This window comes from Taudactylus pleione, unplaced genomic scaffold (genome assembly GCF_031769625.1).
Source record: "Taudactylus pleione unplaced genomic scaffold, aTauple2 ptg000114l, whole genome shotgun sequence".
Lineage (NCBI taxonomy): Eukaryota > Metazoa > Chordata > Amphibia > Anura > Myobatrachidae > Taudactylus > Taudactylus pleione.
In genome coordinates, this window is record NW_028284516.1 from 2,823,326 (window position 1) to 2,845,895 (window position 22,570).

General features: G+C 43.7%; 1 protein-coding gene across 1 annotated transcript in view; it reads left to right on the forward strand.

The window, feature by feature from the left end:
* TRIQK (triple QxxK/R motif containing) overlaps positions 1 to 22,235 on the forward strand; it is a 113,434-nt gene extending 91,199 nt beyond the window's left edge. Inside the window, exon 5 of the mRNA XM_088471504.1 lies at positions 21,691 to 22,235. Within this exon, the coding sequence (XP_088327630.1) occupies positions 21,691 to 21,801 (111 nt within the window). The 3' untranslated portion in view covers positions 21,802 to 22,235. The remainder of the gene's footprint in view (positions 1 to 21,690) is intronic.
* The last annotated feature ends 335 nt before the right edge of the window (positions 22,236 to 22,570 follow it).

Below are 22,570 nucleotides of genomic sequence, written 5' to 3' on the forward strand. Positions count from 1 at the left end.
GCTGGTACCTTATCTCAGTTCACATTTTAGGAGATATCATGTGTGACAGAAAAACTGGGAAAGTTGTCAAAGGGAGATATATATGCCCCAGGTTACTATCTTCTGTCTGGCAGATGGTAAGCTAATTAGCAACCTTGATTGCCAGACCACCTGTGAGAGGTACAGAGAGAGAGAGACCAGGACCCAGGAGATGGCACCCCTAACCTGATCTTGCGACAATAAGCTATGGAATATATTAGAATTTCATGCACTGAAGTAGGGCCGGTATACAAATCGGCGGCAAGTTTCACCTGGGAATTCAGAGAGACAATAATTTTAAGTGCAAATTGCGATGGGTTTTGTGCCTTTTGTCTTTAGTCTCTAACCCTTAGGGTTTTATGTAGTAGAGTGTGAGTTGTGTGAAACAGCACTATCTACAGTCTTGCAGATTTAAAGCCAAAATTATTTAAAAGGCAAAACCAGGCTTTGTTAAATAATTGCCACTATAAATCTGTAGCCAAATCACGCTACTTCTCACAAGTCGCACCCTATTACATAAACCCCTTAATTATACTTTACAAATTATTTATAAATACTAACGCTCTGATCAATAATTGTGTTGATAAAATAGTGTATAGGAAGCAAAGCAACAGGCACCTTTCACATACTGTAGATCTCACTACTTTACATATATGCCAAGACGTTCACCAACCGCGCTATGTTCCCGCCATACTTAGATCGTTGATTCCATTATCTTATTTTCAGTCTGATAAATAATTTCTGCAGGGTTTTAAATAAAGCATATTTGTGACAATTAAAGCTTGCAGTCCACCTGACCTCTCTTCTGTCTATCGCTAATGGATACTTGTCCGAGAAACACACAGCAGGATAAATACATTGACCTCAAATACACCTAATTACACAGAACTCTGGCTCCTCAATAGAAACATTTTTATCAACTGCCCATAAAAAAAAAAAAAACATTTTTAATTATCTTCTTATTTTATACTATCAAAATCTTTTAGCCAGAACTTTTTGGTATTGTCAGAAAAGAAATTGAATGTTTTAGTTTTTTTTTTTTTTCTTTCTTCATATGGCTGATCAAATGGATATTTTCACAGTGGGGTGGGCAAGGTGACAATTTTAGAGAATCTTTTGTAACAGAATGTTAAATATCACCCCATTAGTCCATTGTCAGTTGTCAACCTTTTTACCGAGCACGGACACAAACGTCCACAAAGGGACTAGCCAAGCTGTTATATCCCACCCCCAAACCCAATTTTATCGTGCAATTAGGATTTTCAACCTTACGGACTATGGGGCCTATTCAGTGTTGCACACAAGACTTTAGCAGATGGATCTTGTGTTGGGATGGCCAATCGAAGATTCTGGATCAATACGGGATCCCCATATCCGAAGAGATACATAAAAATATCCCTAAAATGATATTGATTTTTCTAATTGTCTACAGCTGGTCTGGAGCCTGGGCTAGGATCAATATATGATGGTGGAAGAATCAATTCGTATGATATATTGAGTGAGCCGATATGGGATATCGCTAATGGCGAAATATCATCCAAAATATCAATACCCACCCCTAATCTTGTCTCGCACATCTCAATGGCAATTCCACTTGTGGCTGTGGGAATAACTATCTGGCAAATTCTTCGTCAGGGTCCACAGGAACTACCTTGGGGTATGTGGTTGGAGAGATCCATGCACCAAACAGTCAAAGCTTCAGTTCCCAGAATGCACTGGTCCTCCTCCATATATACCCCAATCCCAGCCACAGGCATTCAGTTTTTTGTTTGGTGCTCATCAGTAGTCCAGATGCACCTTTTGAACAGGGAACTGCTCTGGCAGTCCCAAGCTTTTATTTTATGATTTGTATTAATTTTCCATTACTGGGTTAGCAGTGCTGAGCGTCCTAAAAAGACGCATGCACTGTGGCTCCTTCTATCTCCACTGATGCCGCAACACCAGTAACGTTTATGGTGATTTTGGCGGGTCACAGCGGAGCTTAGCTACAGATGGGCCCAGCTAGTTTGTTGCTCATAGCGCGACATTCAGGCTTCTGAGTCGCGCCATGGAACGTTACTGTGGCGTACCGTGGTGTTCTATAACAAAAGAGAATCCACGGCATGTAATACATTCTTATCCGCTGGGTGGCAAATGCACCACTGATAAAATTTGTACTACTCAATACCATACTATAGAAGTTAATCACATTCACGCAGTGTATTTGCATGTTCGCACAACCAATCTTTTTAATAATATCGCAGAAGCTCTTTGAACGGAACGCAAATCAGTACACATACAGAACTGCAGTAGTTTAATTGTCGTGTTCTTATGACCGTATAACCGATAGTGTACATTAATGAGATGCACGCACAGCTTTCATTGAGACAGGATGAATTATTCTCTAATGGTGAGGTACTGTGTTTACATGTATTACAATTAGAGATGAGCGGGTTCGGATCTCAGAGATCCGAACCCACCTGAATTTCGTGGATCCGGGACTATCCGAGCAAAGCTCGGATCTCCCTGCCTGCCCCGGATCCCTCACGCAAGGCACCCGAGGCTGTCAGGTCGCAAGGTTTAGTTTTGAGCGGGCTTAACGCTGATTGGCTGAGAGAGCCGTCTGTTACGTCTCTCAGCCAATCAGCGTTAAGCATACTGAAAATGCACAGAGAGAGAAATAGAAGATGGTGCCCACCGCCGGCACCCCCCACTGCCGACACCGCTGGCATCCCCCGAAGCCGACATTCCTGCAATGCTGCCCCACGTACTGAATACACCACCAGCACCCCTGCACTGCCGACCCTGTGTAGCACACATGCACTGAGGTCACTGCTGGCACCCCCACTCTGCTGACACGGCCGGCACCCTGCATTGAGAACACCCCTGCACTGCCGACACAGTCAGCAAACCTAAGCTGAGGACACCGCTGGCACACACGCACTGCCATTCCATGTAATGAGGACACCGTCAGCAACTGCCGGCTCAGCCAGCAAACCTGCACTAAAGACACCGCTGGCACCCCCGCACTGCCGGCACAGCCAGCAATCCTGCACTAAAGACACTGCTCACTGTGTCACTTAGCTTAGTCAGCTAGCTAGCTGGATGCAACCTTTTGCCCTTAAATAGATGAAGCAAATAATATTGTGAGTTGGTCAAAATTGATTGGAAATTACTGGAAATAAATGTTATTGAGGTTAATTATACTGTAGGAACAAAAACATGCCCATTTTATGTGATTTTAGCTGTTTTTATGGGGTTTTTTTAAGAAAAAAATTAACATCCAAAACCAAAACACGAAAACAAAACACCAAGCTGAGGTTTTGGCAAAACCAATTTAGATCCAAAACTAGGGGGGATCCAGATCCAAAACCAAAACACGAGGGTCGGCGCACATTTCTAATTACAATAGTATAATATTTTGAAAGGAAGACACATTTTTTTATTATTAGAAACAGCAGCGTGTGGGTGGAGTGCACAAGGATGAGCCCGCTATTGACATTCTACACATTGCCTGCTATAATTCGCAGACGTAACATCACATACACGACTGGTGCGGCTCTTGATATGGCAGGCGTGTGTGGGCTAGAGGTTTGGGTGAGCACCTTGTAGAGTGGTCGTCCCGGGTTCGAGACCTGGAAAAGAACAATATATATATTTTTTTCAATCTTCACTACAGGATTAAAAATAAATCACTTGGTGGTTTGTGAGTTCTGTCATTAATACAGGTATCTGTGTTGACCACAAAGACGCCCTCCCAGCATTGCATAAAGACTGAGCAATTGAAGTTCAGTATTCTTATCCAAGCCTACCGAACTCAATACATTGTCCACAACTTCATACCACCTGGCATTTCTATGCTACTTTATGCCACTGTACTGCTGATGCACTGTGTGCTCAAGAAAGTGGTGTGCGGCGCTCCATGTCGAGTTAGCCACGTCGCGCCCTGCTAGTCGCGCTATGCTGTGGCGTATGGAGTCCCCGAAATCATGGCCGGTCAGACGTCCAGCTTCCAAGCTGGATGGTAAGCCAACTGCCTGATGGGGCAGGCCACCCCTGGGGGCTCTCAGGGTGGGAGGCCGACTTCTTCAGTTTTCCGACGCCTGGCATTAGACAACAACGGAAGGATATGCCCTCATGTTTCAGAGGCATCCCCCTCAGAAGTTTTTTGGTACCTCCATCAGACCCGGTCAAGGACCTGTATTTATGCCCTGTTGGTTGCTGGAGTAATAATCCCCGTTCCTCTGGCCCAACAGGGAAGGGGTTATTATTCAAATTTTATTTTTGATTCAGAAGCCAAATGGGTCTCATCGCCCTATTCTGAATCTGAACTCTCTCAACAGGTTTATCCATGTGCCTAAGTTCCATATGGAAACCCTACAGTCAATTATGCTGGCAATGGAGCCTGGTGATTTCATGGTTTCCCTGGACATACATGATGCATATCTCACCAAAGGTTTCTGAGGTTTGCTGTTCATCTGCAACAGTTTCAGGCTCTGCCCTTTGGTCTGTTCACAGCCTCTCGGGTGTTTACCAAGATAATGGAAGTCATGACAGCTCATCTCAGACGACAAGGAGTCAAGATACTGCCATACTTCATCGACCTCCTCACATTGGCGCAGTCTCCAGAGATGTTACAACACTATCTCCAGCTGACCGTTGCCTGTCTACAAGACCATGGCTGGATAGTCAATTGGAAAAAGTCTTCTCTGTCTCCAGCTCAACTCATGGTACACCTGAGGGTGCTACTGGATTCTCTGACGCAAAGGGTCTTTCTACCAGGAGACAAGATTTCGACTCTACAATTGCACCGCAATCTAAGAGTATCGGTTCACTCAGCAATGCAGGTCCTGGCATCCATGGTATCCACGTCAACCTGGTGGCATATGCCCAGTTCCATTCAAGGTCCCTTATGTGATGGATTTTGTCTCAGTGGGACAGTCAGTATCATCTGATAAGGTCTCAAATGATCCTCATCTCGACAGAGGTTCGGCTCTCCCTCTCATGGTAGCTAAAGACAGCCCATCTAAACAATGGTCGCCCATTATGGATCTGAAATTGGGTTCTCCTCACCACAGACGCAAGTCTTCGAGGATGGGGCATGGTAACAGGTAATCACACCTTTCAGGGAGGATGGACGGCTAGGGAAGGTCACCTGCCCATAAACATTTTGGAGCTTTGCAGTGCACAAGGCGCTTATTCTGGCACAGGACCTCCTTCAGGGCGGCCGGTCCAGATTCAGTCTGACAACACGACCACAGTGGCCTATATCAACCATCAGGGAGGCACAGCCATGAGGGAGCCATGAGGGAAGTGGCGAACATTGTGGTTTGGGCAGAACGCCATCTTCCAGCAATCTCGGCAATATTCATTCCAGGAGTCCTCAACTGGGAAGCAGATTTTCTAAGTCGTCAGGACATACACACCGGAGAATGGGCTCTCCATCTGGACGTCTTTCAGCTCCTGGTGGACAAGTAGGGACTACCTTACATAGACCTCATGGATTCATGTCACAACCACAAGGTCCCCAGGTTCGGGTCCAGGACAAGAGACCCCTCAGCCGCCTTCGTGAATGCTCTGGCGGTGAGGTGGGAATTTCAGATTGCCATACCTGTTTCCTCCTATCTCCCTCCTACCAAGGGTCCTTAGAAAATTAAAGCAAGAAAGCGGCAGGGTGATACTAATAGCCCGGCTTGGCCCAGGCGACATTGGTTCACCAATCTGACTTGTCTATCCATAGACAATCCACTTCCTCTGCCTACATCCAGACCTACCTCGTCTGGCTTTGACGGTGTGGCTCTTGAGTCTTACGTCTTAAAGGCCAGGGTTTTTCTACTTCTGTGAGTCAGATGATGCTCAGGAGGACTGGCGCTGCAGAGCAGCAAAAACTCACTGAGAAAATGGCGGCGGACATTTTCCCAGTGATCTGCGCATGCGCAGAAATGATGTCCCGGGAAAATTGGCGCGGGCGCCATTTTCCCGGAGACCCGAACATGCGCAGTAGATTCTGGCATGAAGCCAGAATCTACAGCACTCAGTGCGCTGACAGAGAGAAGGGGGCTCAAACGGAGGCTGCACACGGCCCCCCTCTTAAAATGCCCCTGCGTTAGGCTAATTTAAATATTGGAGTACACTTTGGAAATCTATAAAACTCTCCTTTTTATATACTTTAATTCACCGGATATTGCATCAAGTGTTTTGGGCCCACAGCTCTATCTCCTTGTGATAATCTCCATCACATGTGGTATTGAATCTTCCTCCATTTGTTTGGCACCCAGCATGTTCAACATGACTCCTGGATGGGTCTGCACAGGCTGCAGTACTAATCCGGATATTCCCACGCGCTACTTCATACCATTTAGGAAGGAACTTTTCTTTGCATCAGACTTGGTAATAGCAACGATTTGAAGAGACTCACTCTGCTCTGGAGTTCATATATAATCCAGGTCAATCCCTTAATCTTTATTTATTAGGGAGTACAGCACTACTTTATACCTAAGGTTTTATTTTTTATACATATGACCATAGTTTATAGGTAATCTGTGTATATTCATTATGTGCTCCTATATAGAACTCATACAGGCTTCTTAAGGATGTATCAATAAATAATATTTTACTGTAGAATTTTATGTAGGAAACATATATACAAGGGCGTCTTTAGAGAGGAGGGGGCCCGTGTGCATCCCTCTCTCACCCCGGCAGCCGACTGACGCGGCTGACCGGCCGGCACAGAATCAGTAAACTCTGGGCACTAGTGTGTGCCCAGCGTCTACTGCGCATGCGCAGATTGCCAGGGAAATAGCGCGGCCACAGTGGTGACCATTTTCCAGCATTTTGATCAGCACTAGGAGACCCGACGCGGGACTTCGGAGAGGTAAGTTTTAGATAATATGGGTGCAGGATGTGCGGAGCGGGCCCCCTGGACCCAGGAGCCCGTGTACACCGCACACCCTGCACCCATTGTAGATACGCCCCTGTATATATATTGTTCAATATTGTTTGAGGTTATTGCCACCAGATTTATCAGTTCATTACACGGCGTCATCTTTCTCCTCCATTGTTCTACTTCACTTGACGGGTGACTGTCCCGTATAGAGTAGCAGCAGGGTAGTAACACTCATTTCTGGTCCTATTACTATTTTGCTATATATCTCTTCACATCTATTCGGCTCAGTGCAGCACCCAGGGTTCACCCCCTTTTTTTTCTTCTTGTTTTTCCTGCAGTTGCATTGACTCAGGCGGCCATGTTCAGATGGACATTCTGCACTTCCTTAGGGCTGGTGCTTTGTCAGATGGCGCAACTTTTTACGCAAAGCGCGGACTAGCACCACAGTCGGTTGGGCATCTCTGTGTGAATTCCGTTGGCTGTTTTAATTAAACAGTCGGATTCCCCTGGTCCGCACCAGTTCTAAGTCAGCTGCTAAAAAACGCATTAGTTTTGTGTAAAAAAAATCGCTGGCATTAGCCTCCGCCTCTCAATCAGGCCCTTAGTTTCCATTACGGATGAACGGGTCCGGTTCTCAGAGAACCAAACCCACCCGAACCTCCAGATCCGAGGCGAGAACCGAGCTCGGCTCAGGTTTTCCTGCATAACTCTGATCTTAAAACGAGGCAAAACGTCATCCTCACGCTTTCTGATTCTCACGGGTTTTGGATTCTATAAAGGTCCTGGTGATCGGCGCCATTTTCACTCCGGGTGTGGAAGTTGAACTGTACAGACGTGTTGTTGTCACTGTCTGTTTCAGTGTGTTATTATACATAAGGGCTACTGTTGTTGTCCTGTCCATCAAAGGGCTAGAGCTGCAGTCCATAAAGGGGTGCTGTGTTGTCCAGGGGAGGTGCTCTGTCAATCAGGGGTGCTCTTTTCCAGTGTAAAAAAATGTGCCTTTTTTATAGTGCGTTAGCAACTTAGCAGCGCTATTATTGTTTGGTGACACTGCCGCAGTTTATCGTCCACGTATTTGTGACACTGCAGGTGGTCCATCCGCACTCGACAGGGGTGCTTTGTTGTCCATCAGAAAGGGGTGCTGTGTTGGCCATCAAGGGGCTGCTGCTTCATTCAGGGGTGCTCTTTCCCAGTGTGAAAAAATAAAAGTGAAATTAAATTCATAATATCAATATCAATCCACAAAAAAAAAAGATATTGTGCGTTAGAAACTTAGCTGCGCTATTATTGTACGGTGACACTGCTGGCCAGACCGCAGTTTATCGTCCACGTATTGTGACACTATAAGTCATAGGGCAGTGTGTTATTCTTATTCATAAATAATCTTGTGACACTAAGTGGTAGCGCAGTGTGTTATTCTTATTCATAAATAATCTTGCGACACTAAGTGTTAGCGCAGTGTGTTATTCTTATTCATGAATAATTAATCTTGTGGCACTAAGTGGCAGCGCAGTGTGTTATTCTTTTCTTATTCATAAAAAATCGTTTGACACTGTAGGTCATTGATACCGCAGTGTAATATTTAAAATTGGCACAAATTGATGTGTGTGCTGTACCCCACTTCATTTGTGTTTGTTGATATGGAGAACGATCAGTTGAGAGGAGAGCAGAAACCACATACTAGTGCTGGAGCTGCTGCCAGTGCCACCAGTCATGATGATACTAATCCATCAGGCACCAGTAGAAGAAACAGTTATTGCTCCCCTCCTCCCTCAAAAATTTGCTTCTGAATCAAGAAATTAAATCAAAATTTCTACTAATCACATCTTCCTTTTCCTGCCTTCAACTACATACATACTCGAACTCCTTCAGGCCTCTTGAATAATAAAAACATTTGTTTCCTGACGTGCCATGTTGGATGTTGAACTGCCACTGCTGCTGCAATCCTTGACATGCGGTTGCTGAATGCCAAAAATGTCCAGAAATGTTTATGGCCACAGACAGCATCTCCTGCATGCACCTTTAATTGAAAAAAAATATTCTGAACCACCAAGTTGATTTTGTGGGCAAAACATGGGACATATCGTTCACCCATGCTCTCCCCTCCTCTCTCATAAATTTGCTTTGGAATCAAAAATGAAATTTAAATTTACTACCCTTCCTGTCCCTGTCTTCAACTACATACATACTCCAACTCCCTCAGGCCTCTTATGTTTTCTTATGTGACATGTTGGAAGTTGAGCTGCCGCGTGTTGGTGCCGCCCACTGCTGCCGCTTTGCTTAGTCAGCCAGCTAGCTTGATGCAAATTTTGGGCCTAAACTGGATGAAAACAATATTGTGAGCTGCGAGGTGGTCAAAATTGACTGGAAACGAGTGGAAATTAATGTTATTGAGGTTAATAATACTGTAGGAACGAAAAAATAAACAAATGATGTGATTTTAGCTGTTTTTATCAATAAAAAAAAAAATACAAAGCTGAAACCAAAACACTCAAGGGGTGGTTTTGGCAAAACCAAATCCAGATCCAAAACTTAAACACGGGAGTCGGCGCTCATCCCTAGTTTCCATTCACGAAACTTTAGTGTAATTGCAGCCAATTTACCTCCAAATGAATTGGCCCCTTTGTAATTGGTTCCTAGCGAATTCACAGTCTGTTTCTGTTTGCTGGCACCATGATCTCCATGTTGTATGTGGCTGGATGGACAAGAAGGTTTAACTGTGTATCCAGATTAATTTTGAGCTCAAAGTAAGAGGTGATAATAAAAAAATAAATAAAATCAAACTCATTGCCCTTGGAGAGTTAGTCTCATACTAATTAGATTGTTTTATTAGAGTGTTTATTATCATGTCAGTTTTTAATGCAGTGTTTAAGGTGACAGAGTTTCTTTCAACAGTTGATATTTAAAAACTTTTTAATTTCCCCAAAGAACACTTCTGTTCATGATGATAATGTCAGGCACAAAGCAAAATTACTAAATGGGTAAGAAAGAATTATTTCTTAAAAATCACAAATAACAATAAATTACGATTATTAAAAAAAAAAAAAAAAAATACTAGTTACAACTGGTTGATTTTTTAATTAGGATTCAGCACTACTTATTGTCTTATTTTACTGCAATTAACCTTCTGGTACTCGGCTGTTAGCTGGTGCCGGCTGAATACCATAATATACAATGTACAGGCTGGGGGCATTCTGTTATGCAATGTAATAAAATACTATCCTCGTCCAGGCTCAAAGTCAAGATTAAATTTTTTTTTCTGAAGCTGTACTGACAAATATTTGGGGTATTTGAAGTTTTACAGAATTTCACTTTGAGACAATTTTACTTTATTATGTTGCGGATTAATCCCTGCACCCTTTTCTCAATACATCACTTATTCTTCATAGCTTTGTGTCATGCTTAATAGCATGTATTTCAGTGAAGGGCAGACTGATACACTTCAAGGACCCCATGTTTGGCTCCCAACCTTCAAAGGGCCACAGATTACTGTAAATCTCAGTAAAAGTTAATCAATCTATTTACTTAAAGAAAGAAATGACATCTCTTCTAGATATTCACCATTCACTCACCAATAATCTGCACCCCGTCTTCTAGATACAAACCAATAACCTTCACAGGTTGTTCTAAATACACCCCACCCCTAGATTCACTCTTCTTATTGAACTTCCACTTACAGATACACTCCCACTTCTAGATACAAACAAATAACCTTCACTGATTTTTTTTTTAAATACATCTTGTAACCCCTATTCTAGATACTCCTCCACTTATTACACCCGTCTCCTTACACCTCCTCTTAAAGATACACCCCTGTCTTTTGTACCTCCTGTTATGGACATACCCCTCTCCTTCCCCTATTCTAGTCTAGAAATTCTAGATACACCCACAGTACACAATACATACATCTTTGTTCAAATTGTGCCACCATGGATGTTGCGGCTTACCCAACCCAAGCTCCTTTTTACTTAAAATAGGCATCTGTTTTGCCTCACTAATGCTACAAAAATGTCAAGGGTACACCGACTACTGGGACTGGCATTTCATGTACTTCTACGGTATGTGGTACTCCTTAATCTGGGTAAAAAAGACGAAAGACAGTGGACGATATGAGCGCCCGTGCCATGCCCCCCAACCACATATCTTAATCTGTGACTTTATAGCAAATCCTTTGCAACAAAAATACTAATCTAGTATGTCTGGTACACAGTAACAACCGTGTATGTGGCTACTATGCAAATAAGACAACATTTAGGAAAGTAGGAATCGCTACCCATGATAGGGCGTTTAAGTATAAGAAGAAGAGGTGTCACACACCGGCTCCAAGGACCCCATTACCAGGTCCGGGGCTGTCTTGTGCTGCCTTCCAGACTGAAGTCTCGCGCACCTGTGCAGCTTCCGTCCCTTGCTGCACGCCTGGCATCCTCCCCGGCATTTCTCGCTCCTCCAGTCCGTGGGCACCACCATCTTCGAATAAAATTACTCGGACATCCAGTCAATCCTAGCAAGGCAATTCCCGGTCACATGAGCGGCCGGACCAATCACCAGCAGGGGCCCTATTTATTCCCTCAGGTGCTGGCAATCAATTTCCAGCATATCTTCTCTCCTAGAGGCCTCAGTATCTTGACTTTTAGCACCTGTGTGTTTCTTTTTAAATCTGGTTATCCTGCTGGGTTACCCTGCTGTACATGCATTGTGCAATCCTGAAATCCTGCAATCATGTCATCCTGTTCAGGGGCGTATCTATAATTGGTGCAGGGTGCGCGGTGCACACGGGCCCCTGAGTACACCCTGCACCCCATATTATCTAATATAATCCCGCGTTGGGTGTCTCAGCCCTGCACAAAACGCCAGAAAATGGGTGGCGCTGCCATTTTTTCGGCAGTTTGCGCATGCGCAGGGGGGGAAAAAACGCTGGGAAAATGGTGGCCACGCCATTTCCCCGGCAACCTGCACATGCGCAGTACAGTCTACTAATGCTGCGGTAGGCGGTCAGACGCGTCAGTCTGCTGCTGGCCACTGGGGATAGAGGAGGGGGCCCTGGACGGAGAATAAACACGGGCCCCCTCCTCTCTTAATACTCCCCTGGTCCTGCTGTATCTGCATTGTGCACTGGAAATCCTGTGGTGCAATCCTGCTAAAATGCACGGTGCAATATTACTATCATGCACTGTGAAATCCTGATATCCTGCTGTGCTATCCAGTTATACCTTTTTCATGCTATCCTGAAACTCTTATAGTATATTTTGGATTCCTGCAAACCTGTACTTTGTTATTACTATCCTGAATTCTATTCCGAAGATTTTGCATTCCTGCACCTTGTATACTTGTGGACTCTTGCTTACCTGTGCCTGTGCAGCAATACACTTCTATTGCTGTCTTCTCTCAGTTGTGCTATCAAAGCCACTGATTCAAGTCTGCATGTGGAGAAGTTCTATTCAGCCATCTAGCTTCACTAACACTCCATTCACCACAGCTAGTCCGAGGGGCCCTGACCCGAATTCCAATCTTCCTTGTGCCGTGATAAAAGTAAAAGGATCAGTTGGCATTTATGTGCCACCAACACTATATTGTTTTCTAGAGAAATAATTAAATATTGTAAGAGCACTGCAGAGTATTTATTGATGGAGTTGGCTTCTTCCAGCCTATACATGGAGTGCCACTGGAATGACTGAACGCTGCATTTTTCCAGAATTCTAAATGCAACATATTGAAGCCATAAAATACTCACTTAGTCCATACGTTCTAGTCAGCAGAATGATGCTTATACTTTTCAGTGTTCTCCCCAGTTTGTTTTCTGCGGGCGCATCGCCCAGCAGAAACACCCCCACCGCCCGGCACTTACCCCCGCCGCATTCCCGGTCACCCTCCGCCTCCTGGTGTGGAACGCTGGCCTCTGAAGCTTCAGAGGCCAGCGTTCCCAGTGATGCACTGCGCGGGTGATATTATGACGTCACCCGCAATGCAAACTGCTTACTCTGCGCGCCTGCTAGATCCAGTCACAACGAGGCAGCAGGAGTGGGAGCGCCGCCGCTGATCATGTTCAGGTAAGTTCTGGGCTGGGACCAGTCTGGGGGCACTGCATATGGGGAGAGTCTGGGGGCACTGCATAAGGGGCCAGTCTGGGGGCACTGCATAAGGGGAGAGTCTGGGGGCACTGCATAAGGGGCCAGTCTGGGGGCACTGCATAAGGGGCCAGTCTGGGGGCACTGCATAAGGGGCCAGTCTGGGGGCACTGCATAAGGGGCCAGTCTGGGGGCACTGCATATGGGGAAAGTCTGGGGGCACTGCATAAGGGGAAAGTCTGGGGGCACTGCATAAGGGGAAAGTCTGGGGGCACTGCATAACGTGAAAGTCTGGGGGCACTGCATAACGTGAAAGTCTGGGGGCACTGCATAACGTGAAAGTCTGGGGGCACTGCATATGGGGAAAGTCTGGGGGCACTGCATATAGGGAAAGTCTGGGGGCACTGCATAAGGGGAAAGTCTGGGGGCACTGCATAAGGGGCCAGTCTGGGGGCACTGCATAAGGGGCCAGTCTGGGGGCACTGCATAAGGGGCCAGTCTGGGGGCACTGCATAAGGGGCCAGTCTGGGGGCACTGCATAAGGGGCCAGTCTGGGGGCACTGCATAAGGGGCCAGTCTGGGGGCACTGCATAACGGGAAAGTCTGGGGGCACTGCATAACGGGAAAGTCTGGGGGCACTGCATAAGAGGCCAGTCTGGGGGCACTGCATAAAGAGCCAGTCTGGGGGCACTGTTTAAATCATTATAGCAGGGTTTATAACATTTTTCATTATTGCGAAGGCCCCACCCGGCTACTTCTTGACACTACACGGCTGGAAAATTTTTCTGGGGAGAACACTGCTTTTGCACTTGAAAAACTGGAACATCATGTGACCTGTGCTTTTTCAGTCTATAAAGTACTCTAGATTTGGGTGCCAAGTTCGACGAAGCCTATTCCTATAACTGAACCTCTTATGTACTATGCACTGTTAATTTGAGTGCAGTGTTTCATTGACCATGTTGGACTCTCTATATCAGGCCATATTGAAGTGACACATGAAACCCACTGCATGAATTTATTTTAAAAAAAGCATCATACACCAATACATACAGTATATAAAATACATTACAGTAGTAAATGTATAAAGTATATATTTATAAAACTTCTCCTGCAAGTGTTAAGACAGCGACTTTGTGTGCGGAGTTTGGATTAGAATGGATTGTTCGCACCTCGTGAACATTTGCATTTTGAAAGCGATCAGATGCTGTTCTTATCTTCCTTTCTTCCTTAATCACTGTTGCTCTGAGAGATTTGTGGCGTTCTTCCAAGATCACGTCCGATCCAAGTTTGTGTGTTTTGGAGAGAGAATGAGAATTGAGATTGATTGCCATCATCAACCAGTGTGTGCCATTATACCATTTCCCCTGTGGATGCATTGGCATAGGCGGCATGGATATCAGAGCAGCAGGTTGCTTGGCATCGCACGTGGCAGCATCGCGGCTGGAGCATCTGCATGCCTGCCATATAGAGATGGGAAGAAGCTCTGCTTATCTCCTGCTATCACTCTGCCTCTGGCTGTGTTAGCTCCGCTGAAGACATCATAATGTTGTACAGTACACTGAGTAGTAAGCACTACAACAAGAAAGAAGAATTAGTGAAATCATATGCTACAAATTAAAATACATGGACGTTGCATAATCCTGAGGCAGTTTTATTTTTCACCACACTGTGTGTGTATATGTGCATGTATATATACAGTGTGCATATGTGTATGTATGTGTATATATATATATATATATATATATATATATATATATATATATGAATGTGTGTGTATATATATATTGCTCTGATTCCTCTCCCATCCCGATGCTCTTCCTGGTCATCTTAATGTGCACAGAGCACCCAGTGATAGATGGGGCACAGTCACGCAAGCATGATGGCTTATTAAAATAAGGGAAGGAATATATATACTGTGTGTATATGTGTGTGTGTGTGTGTGTGTATATATATATATATATATATATATATATAATATATACAGTACATACACGGGTTGGGTATGGGATGCCAGCGCTCGGGATCTCAGCGGTAAGAATCCCGTCGCTGGCATCCCGACAGGGTTAGGATACCAACACTTGTTGGTCAGTATCCTAACCCTCCCCCTCTTCCTACCCTAACCCTCACCCCCAAGGGCCTAAACCTAACCTCCCCCTCCCCGCACTCTAAACCTAACCCTCCACCTAGTTCTATCTAACCCTCCCCCTAGTGCCTAATCCTCCCCCCAACCCCGCTACTTACCTTTGGGATGCCAATGCCAGTATTTTGACAGGTATCAGGATTCCGGTACCGGCATTCTAAGCACACGCATCCCGAATCCCATATACTGTACAATGAAGTGCCAAAAGTCATTATAGATGCCTTGTATAATGTAACTTAACGTGGTGTTGATTCCAGGATGGAAGACCTCTAGAGATATGTTCACCCATGCTGTCTGGATAGCTTCCCACAGCTTCCTGATATTTGTGGTGCAGGATCTTGGGTGCACATGAACCTCTCCACCATGTCCCATAGATGCTTGATTGGGTTCATGTCAAGTGAACGTTGTGGCCACACCATTTATTGAAACTCTCTAGAATGCTCCTCGAACAAATTCTGGACAACTTGGGACTGATGGTACAATTAGCAACATCACGAGCCCAGGTGAGGCAATGTGGCTGGTGTTATAGTGTAAACAGGGGCACGCTGGTGGGTCTTTCTCTACCGTATCTCATGGAAGCTAAAGAACGCTGCATTGACCTTCTGGATATGTATCTGGTGCCTCCTACTTTGAATGTGGATGTGATTTGAGCCAGTGTCACTTGTCTATTACCACAGACAATTCTGGCCTGGTACCGATGGTCATAATCTTTAAGCATCTATGGTCGGCCACTGCGTTATCCACAGTGGGTGGTAATGCCTTCCATGAGGTTTTCCCGGTACACACGTGACACTGTAGATTAAGGAATGTTGAATGTCCGCACCACTTCAGAAATCCGTCAGGCACTCACTATCATGCCTATTTCGAACCCCTGAACTTGCAGATTTTGTTAGTTTGAGGGGACATCGGGCAGAAATGGGGGCAACTTGTCCCCTTCGCGGCTAATTGGCTTGATCCAGGGATTTAATTAGACCTAGGGGGGCCCCAGAGCAAAATTTACACGGCCCCCCATATTTCCCCTTCTCCTCCCCCTCTTACCTCTGCTCCGTGGTCATCCTCCTTCAGCGTGTGCTGCACAGGGCAGACAATCTCTTCTCCCGGTTGGCTCTGTCTCTCCTCACAGACACTGACTGATGCTGGGAGGAGGCATACTCCCAGTATCAATGTGTGAGAAGAGACGGCGGAGGAGCCGACCGGGAGAGCCGATATGTCTGCGCAACACACTACTGAAGGAAACACGACTATGGCTGGCCTGCATCTACTGTAGTTAGGCCAGTGGTTGCAGTGTTACTTGCCTCTTCCTGTCGCCGTCTTCTGCGCATGTGTGACCTGTGGTCCTGCATGCGCAATGCCGCCGGGGTGGCAGTGGAGGGATCCATAGGAAGGAGCGGGGCTGAAGATGGCGTTTGTTCACGCAGGCAAATACAGAAAACTTAAAGGTGGTCCTATCGGACCTCTGATGATGAATGGCCCGTTAACTTAAACATACGGAAACTAGCGTTTCCGAACGGTTAACGGGCCATTTTAGTGATGATGAATAGGCCCCTAAAGGTGCTTGGCAGGGGCATAACTAGGTAATTGAAGGCCCAATAGAAATGTTTGTAAGGGTCCCTGTGTTCCACCTAATGGTCAACAATGTATATTATGCATGTAAATTTGACAAGGAAGATTGGCCTCCTTTGGCTCTGGGCCCCATAGCAGCTGCACCCCTTGCACCTAAGGTAGTTACGCCCAAGGATTGATCCCATACTTGCCTACCCTCCCAATTTGGTCGGGAGCCTCACGAAAATCGGGTGCCGCTCCCGCCCTCCCGGGAAGGCAGGCAAGTCTTCCGGTAGCTGCCGATCCCTCCTGCCCCCCACCGCAATTACAAGAAAATCCCCAGCAGCGGGGGGCCTGTGACGCGATTCATGCCGAATCGCGTCATTTTGGCCCCGCCCCTTGCATCACAATGCCGGGATAATCGACATTGTGTAGCGGGGGCGGGGCCAAAATTACGCAACAACCCAGTTACGCCCACAAGCGCCAGCCACGCCTCCCAATTTGCCGATCTGGCTGCCCCCTCCCGGAAGGGGCAGCCAGAATGTCGGCATGTCTGATTGATCCCACTGTTTGTAATGCAGTAGTATTGTATCTTGTGGTCTGGTCATACCATGCTCAACGCATTGACATTGCTGTAAAAATGCAAGTGAATGCATTTTGATTAGTCTTTATGCTATAGTACTTCTCCTGTTCACACCATTAATCTTGACAGTCTAATACACATTTGTCAATCCTACTGTATCCATGAGCCTACTTGTGTGTGTCAGCTGTTTAGTCACATTTCCCCTATCACACATACTCATAACTCTTGTTTCACCTCAAAGGAGACAATTCAGTACTGAGCTAGTAACAAGATTCATACTGTAGTATCACCATACATTGCGACCCACATGGGTGGCAGGTAAAATGAGCATTGTTGTTCTACCATAATTCCCAATGATTTGTGCAAAAGCATATCAGTCAGAATGGAATTGGCGTCAAATAGTCTACTTTGCAAATATAATTAATAATCTTAAAGGTAATTTACTCTCAAACAATCAGGCATGTGATGCAGAGTCATTGATGTATACTGAGGTCTCCATATACTCAGCCTCCTGAAGATTGCACCACTGACGGAGAATGTATTTAAATGACGGTCCATTTTAGGATAGTTGCTATTCTTACAAAATAGAAATGCAAAGACCACAAAGTTTCCTTTATCATTTAAGCATTTACAGTAATGTAGATGATAATGAGCAGTTGGTCAGTCAATTGTTTTTGGTCCATTGTATTTATTCAATATGGAACCATAAGGTGTAAACTTATAAAAATATTATTTTTATTGTACGTTGCCTAGTTTCTATGATGGTGATAGTAAGTCTGCTTGCAAATTCCCTTGTTTGTTACAGTTTCCATTTTTTTACTATTCTGTCCCATAATTTATGAGTAGTATTATTTCTATAACTATTATTTTTATATTTTATATCTAAGTTGCCAAAAGGGTTTTGTAGAGCCGTACAAAGGGGATAGAACAACCACAATCTACAAACATAAATTATAATCTCTATATCTCCATCCAGAGCTCTGCTGTATACTTTATTTTGGTTCATGGCATAGATCAGAGGTTCCCAAACACAGTCCTCAACGCTCCCCAACAGTCCAGGTTTTAGAGATATCCATGGTTGACTACAGGTGAGTAAATTAATACCTCAATTTGATTTAACCACCTGTGTTCAACCATGGATATCTCTAAAACCTAAACTGTTGGGGAGCCTTGAGGACCGGGTTTGGGAACCTCCGGCATATATTGTTAGTCACTCAGTGAATTATATCCTCTGTGACATCATTATGCGGAGCAGTAATATTATTTGGCATGGCATGAAAACGAGCTGGAATATTCCATCATTGTGGGGGCACATGAAGTCTATAAAGGGCTGCAAATGGTCATCAAGGAATACAACGTAGTGGTTACCTGTCAATGATGTGTTCAGGCATGCCAGCGGACCCAACCCATGCCTTGTGAACACACCCCACAAAAGTGTTTTTTCTCCCACTCTGGCATCTTCTGAATTATACTTTTAATCTATCCACTAGTGTCCTGATCTTGCATCGTTATAATATTAAACTTGCATTCTCATATTCTTGTGCTTTGTAAGCCCAAACTCTAAGGTTGCACCTCCAGACCAAAAACATGAGTCCTATAGTTCATTTGTGAGTGATTCTGGTTAAAAAAAATATCACTTAGTTATTCCAGTGCAAAGGGGACATTTACTTATTTATCCTCATATTCTTAAAATATTAACATCACATTTACCTACTCTCCCAAAATTTCTGGTAGACTCCTGAATGGATCAGACAACTCTGTGTTCTGCCTTGAAAACTTTACACCCTGCACTATAAGTATAGTTGCAATATACTCTTGTGTTTTTTTTTTTTCCCAAAGGAGTAAGGTTGCCCACTTGCGTGGTCTTTGCCCTGGGCTCAATGTTCGTAGAAACCCCATCTACAGTGTGGCTTGTTTTTAAATAATAATCTGTTTATGCTTGCCAAGGTAAAATACAACCCTTCCCCCCAAAATAACAACATGTAAGCCATTGTTAGTGTGTCTGCTTGAATATTAAAAAACACATCTGTACACACTGTATCATGCAGCACTTCTGACATTCATTATCTGGGTTGAGAATAGCGAAGGCACTGTACAGGTCTGCTGTCCATTCTCCCTAGCAGATGGCTGCTACAGTTGTGTGTCACTTGCTTATTACATCCTCTTAAGATTAGTAGCTGTGTGTCCAGATGGGCCTTAAAGAACAGCTGTGTATAAAAAATGAAAATAAATGAAACCTGCATGATTTTTTTTTTAAAAAGAATAAATGTCCTAGTTGCAATGAAGGAAACACACATTTTCTCTCTCCCTTTTGGATTGTTTGTATTTTTTGTTAATTTAAGTAAATATTCATAATTTGCTTATTTAATGCGACTGTGCATTTATTTCACACAAGAGCAATATAAATAGTGAAATTATCGAAAAACTTGTCACAATGCAAAATCAAGATGATGCCTCGGAGAAACGTATGTTACAGTTGGAATGCTTTGAACAAATTTATGCCATTAGCACTAAAACATGAACAGCCAGGTAGAAAATCCCAGCAGAACATAAACAAATGAAATGAATTATTCATGTCTGGATTATTTTTTAATTTATTTTTTATGCTAAACTGCAAATGGTGTTTTGAAGGTTGCTTGGTTGTTCTTTTATTTTATTTTTTAATCTTTTATGCATTTATTTTTGTAAATTGTTGCAAGATGTTTTCTAATCAAACTGTTTTATTTCAAATAATTTCAGAGGTAGCTGGATGGAATGACAAAATGTTTAGTTTTCCCATTTTTACTTAGGTGTCTACTGTAAATAAGAGTACGTATGGATGCAGTATTTATTTTTATTTTTTAAATACTCATTCTGACCAATATTATAAAAATGTAGAATTATATTTTTAAGCAATTTTTTTGTATTTTTAATTTTCTATCTTAATTTTATGTACAAAAAAAGTAGATTTAATTCTGTTATTCGTAAAGTATTTTTTGGAAAAAAAAAAAAAGGTTTTCAGCAGAGGAATATTAGCTTATAAAATGTTCGTACAGTAGATGACAATTCGTATGAAATATATTGTTCTGTTAGGAAACAGAAATCTTTTCACTTTTGCTAGTAAATAATGCAACCATTTTTTTAGCCATTGTAGGTAGGCCTTTATCATTTAAAAAAATGCAGTCTCTCAGACTAGGCGGTAGGTCATTAGACATCCCGATTGCATGAACGGTGGGACAGTTGGGAGCTATGCTAATGTAATAAAGCAATTATCAGCACTAGCAGTGAAGGAAAGGGTGACTGTTTGCATTTATCAGTATGTACACATACTGCAATTGTGTATTTTTTTTACATATTTAAAAGTGACAGTTTCCTTTTGTTAAATTAAATGCATTTGTTGCGATTACAAGCAATTTGCACAGGGATTTTCTGCATTTGCAAATTAGTTTTCTTATAAATATTTGTTATTTTTATTTTGGCTACAGCAAACACGTTTGATTGCAACTGTAAAGGATATTTCATTGCCATTGCACATAGTTGTATTCATTAGAGTTAGAAAATTTTCTTTTAAAACCTTGTTACCATCTAGTAGCTACAATTTAATCACCTGCTCCATCTCCTCCCCTCGGTAGGGGTGGGATGTGAGCAGGAGGGCCAGGGAGAGAGAATCCGAAGACACAGAGGTAGATATACTATAGCTTCTAAAAATGAAAAATGGAGGTGTTGCCTATAGCAACCTATCAAGTTGTAGCTATCATTTCTCTATTTCATTCTAGAAAATTATAGACCGATCCTGATTGATTGCTATATGCAACACCACCACTTGTTTGTTTTCAGTACTGTAAATCTACCTCACCGTCTCTGTGACTGTGATGGGTCTTCCCTCTCATACCCCCTTACACAGGGACAGTTTTTGCCAGTACACTCAGACCTGGGGGCAACAGCTGGAGAGGGGAAGGAGCAGATGAGTAAAGTTTAGCGATTAAGTGGTACATATACCTAGCATCTTTACACCATACAGCAAGAGAAGCCTGGCATGACTGAGAGGCTCCAACAGTAAATATTGTGTCTTAGTTGCATTGTAGCTATGTACAAAGTCGCTCACAGTGTACCAGAGATGCTAGATTGCAACTTTTGGTACAACCTAAGTACAAAGTTGCAGATTCAGCCGCCATTGTCGCCGCCACGCCCACTGCAGCACCAACCTGGTGGTCGGGTAAGCCTGCCCCAGTAGTCAGTGTAAACTAGTAATGTAGTTTTGTAACCTCTTTCAGTTTTTAGCGGAGCACATAAGAGACAACTTTTTTTTAAAAAGGACGCCTGCTGCAGCTAGTTGCAAGGGCCCTGCCACCCCAAGAGGAGCTCTGTGGCACGCCTAGATCAACGGTTTATGAGGACACATCTGTAAAACTGCTTTAACCTGACTTTATAGTAAACCCAATAGGCCAGAAACGATTGAATTACTGTATAACCGTTTGTTTTGTTTCCTTTTATTTAGGAGGTGTGCCTTGTTATTGTGGCTATCTTGGTTCTTCTGCTGGCAGTTTACGCCTTCTTTTATCATAACATGAGCCAGATCACGGAATCCACAGAAGACTTTACAGACTAGTGTGTACGTGATATGTCTATACATGGATTCTGTGACGGAGGACTCTGGCGATATGACTACATTACAGTGCTGCTGCGGCCGCAGTTTGCCACTATAAACAGCTGATACATTCCACGTCTTGTACAATGATAACGAAGCACAAAATACAGAAGTCTTAATGCAATTACGTGTAAGCATTCCAGTTCCGAATAATTATAAATTGTCCGTTCCGTAGTTAATTCCGATGCGTCTTTTGGGAAAGGCTATTTTTTTCAAGTGCTGATTTTTAATGGATGTGTGTCTATATATGTTGATTAGTAAATTTCATTATATTTAGTGTTGTCATGATTCTGATGAAGAACATTTTACATATGAGTATTTTGATAGAAATGAATCTTTCTTTTTAAATGATGTTGCAATTTTTTTGTATTGGACGCACATTAAACATCCCTGGTATGCAGCGTATGTATTATATATATATAGTGCAACATTTTTATAACATCTGTGTCGGGGACCTCTGGGTTATGAATGTGTGATGTTTTAGCAATATTGGGGGTCCTGTCATCTTGAAACGAAAATCTGGGATAGGCATGGAGCATGTGGACACAGTATACAGGGACAGTCTGGTTTGCCTAATGGATGATATGGTTGCTGGTGGCATCTTCTCCACTGGTCGACGTCTCCACTCTGCTTGATACATCTCCTACTATGTCCTGTCCTGGTCTGCTGCTACTGATGTAGTCCCCATCCTCTGACCCAGATTGACCTTTGGGTCCCAGCCCATCAGACC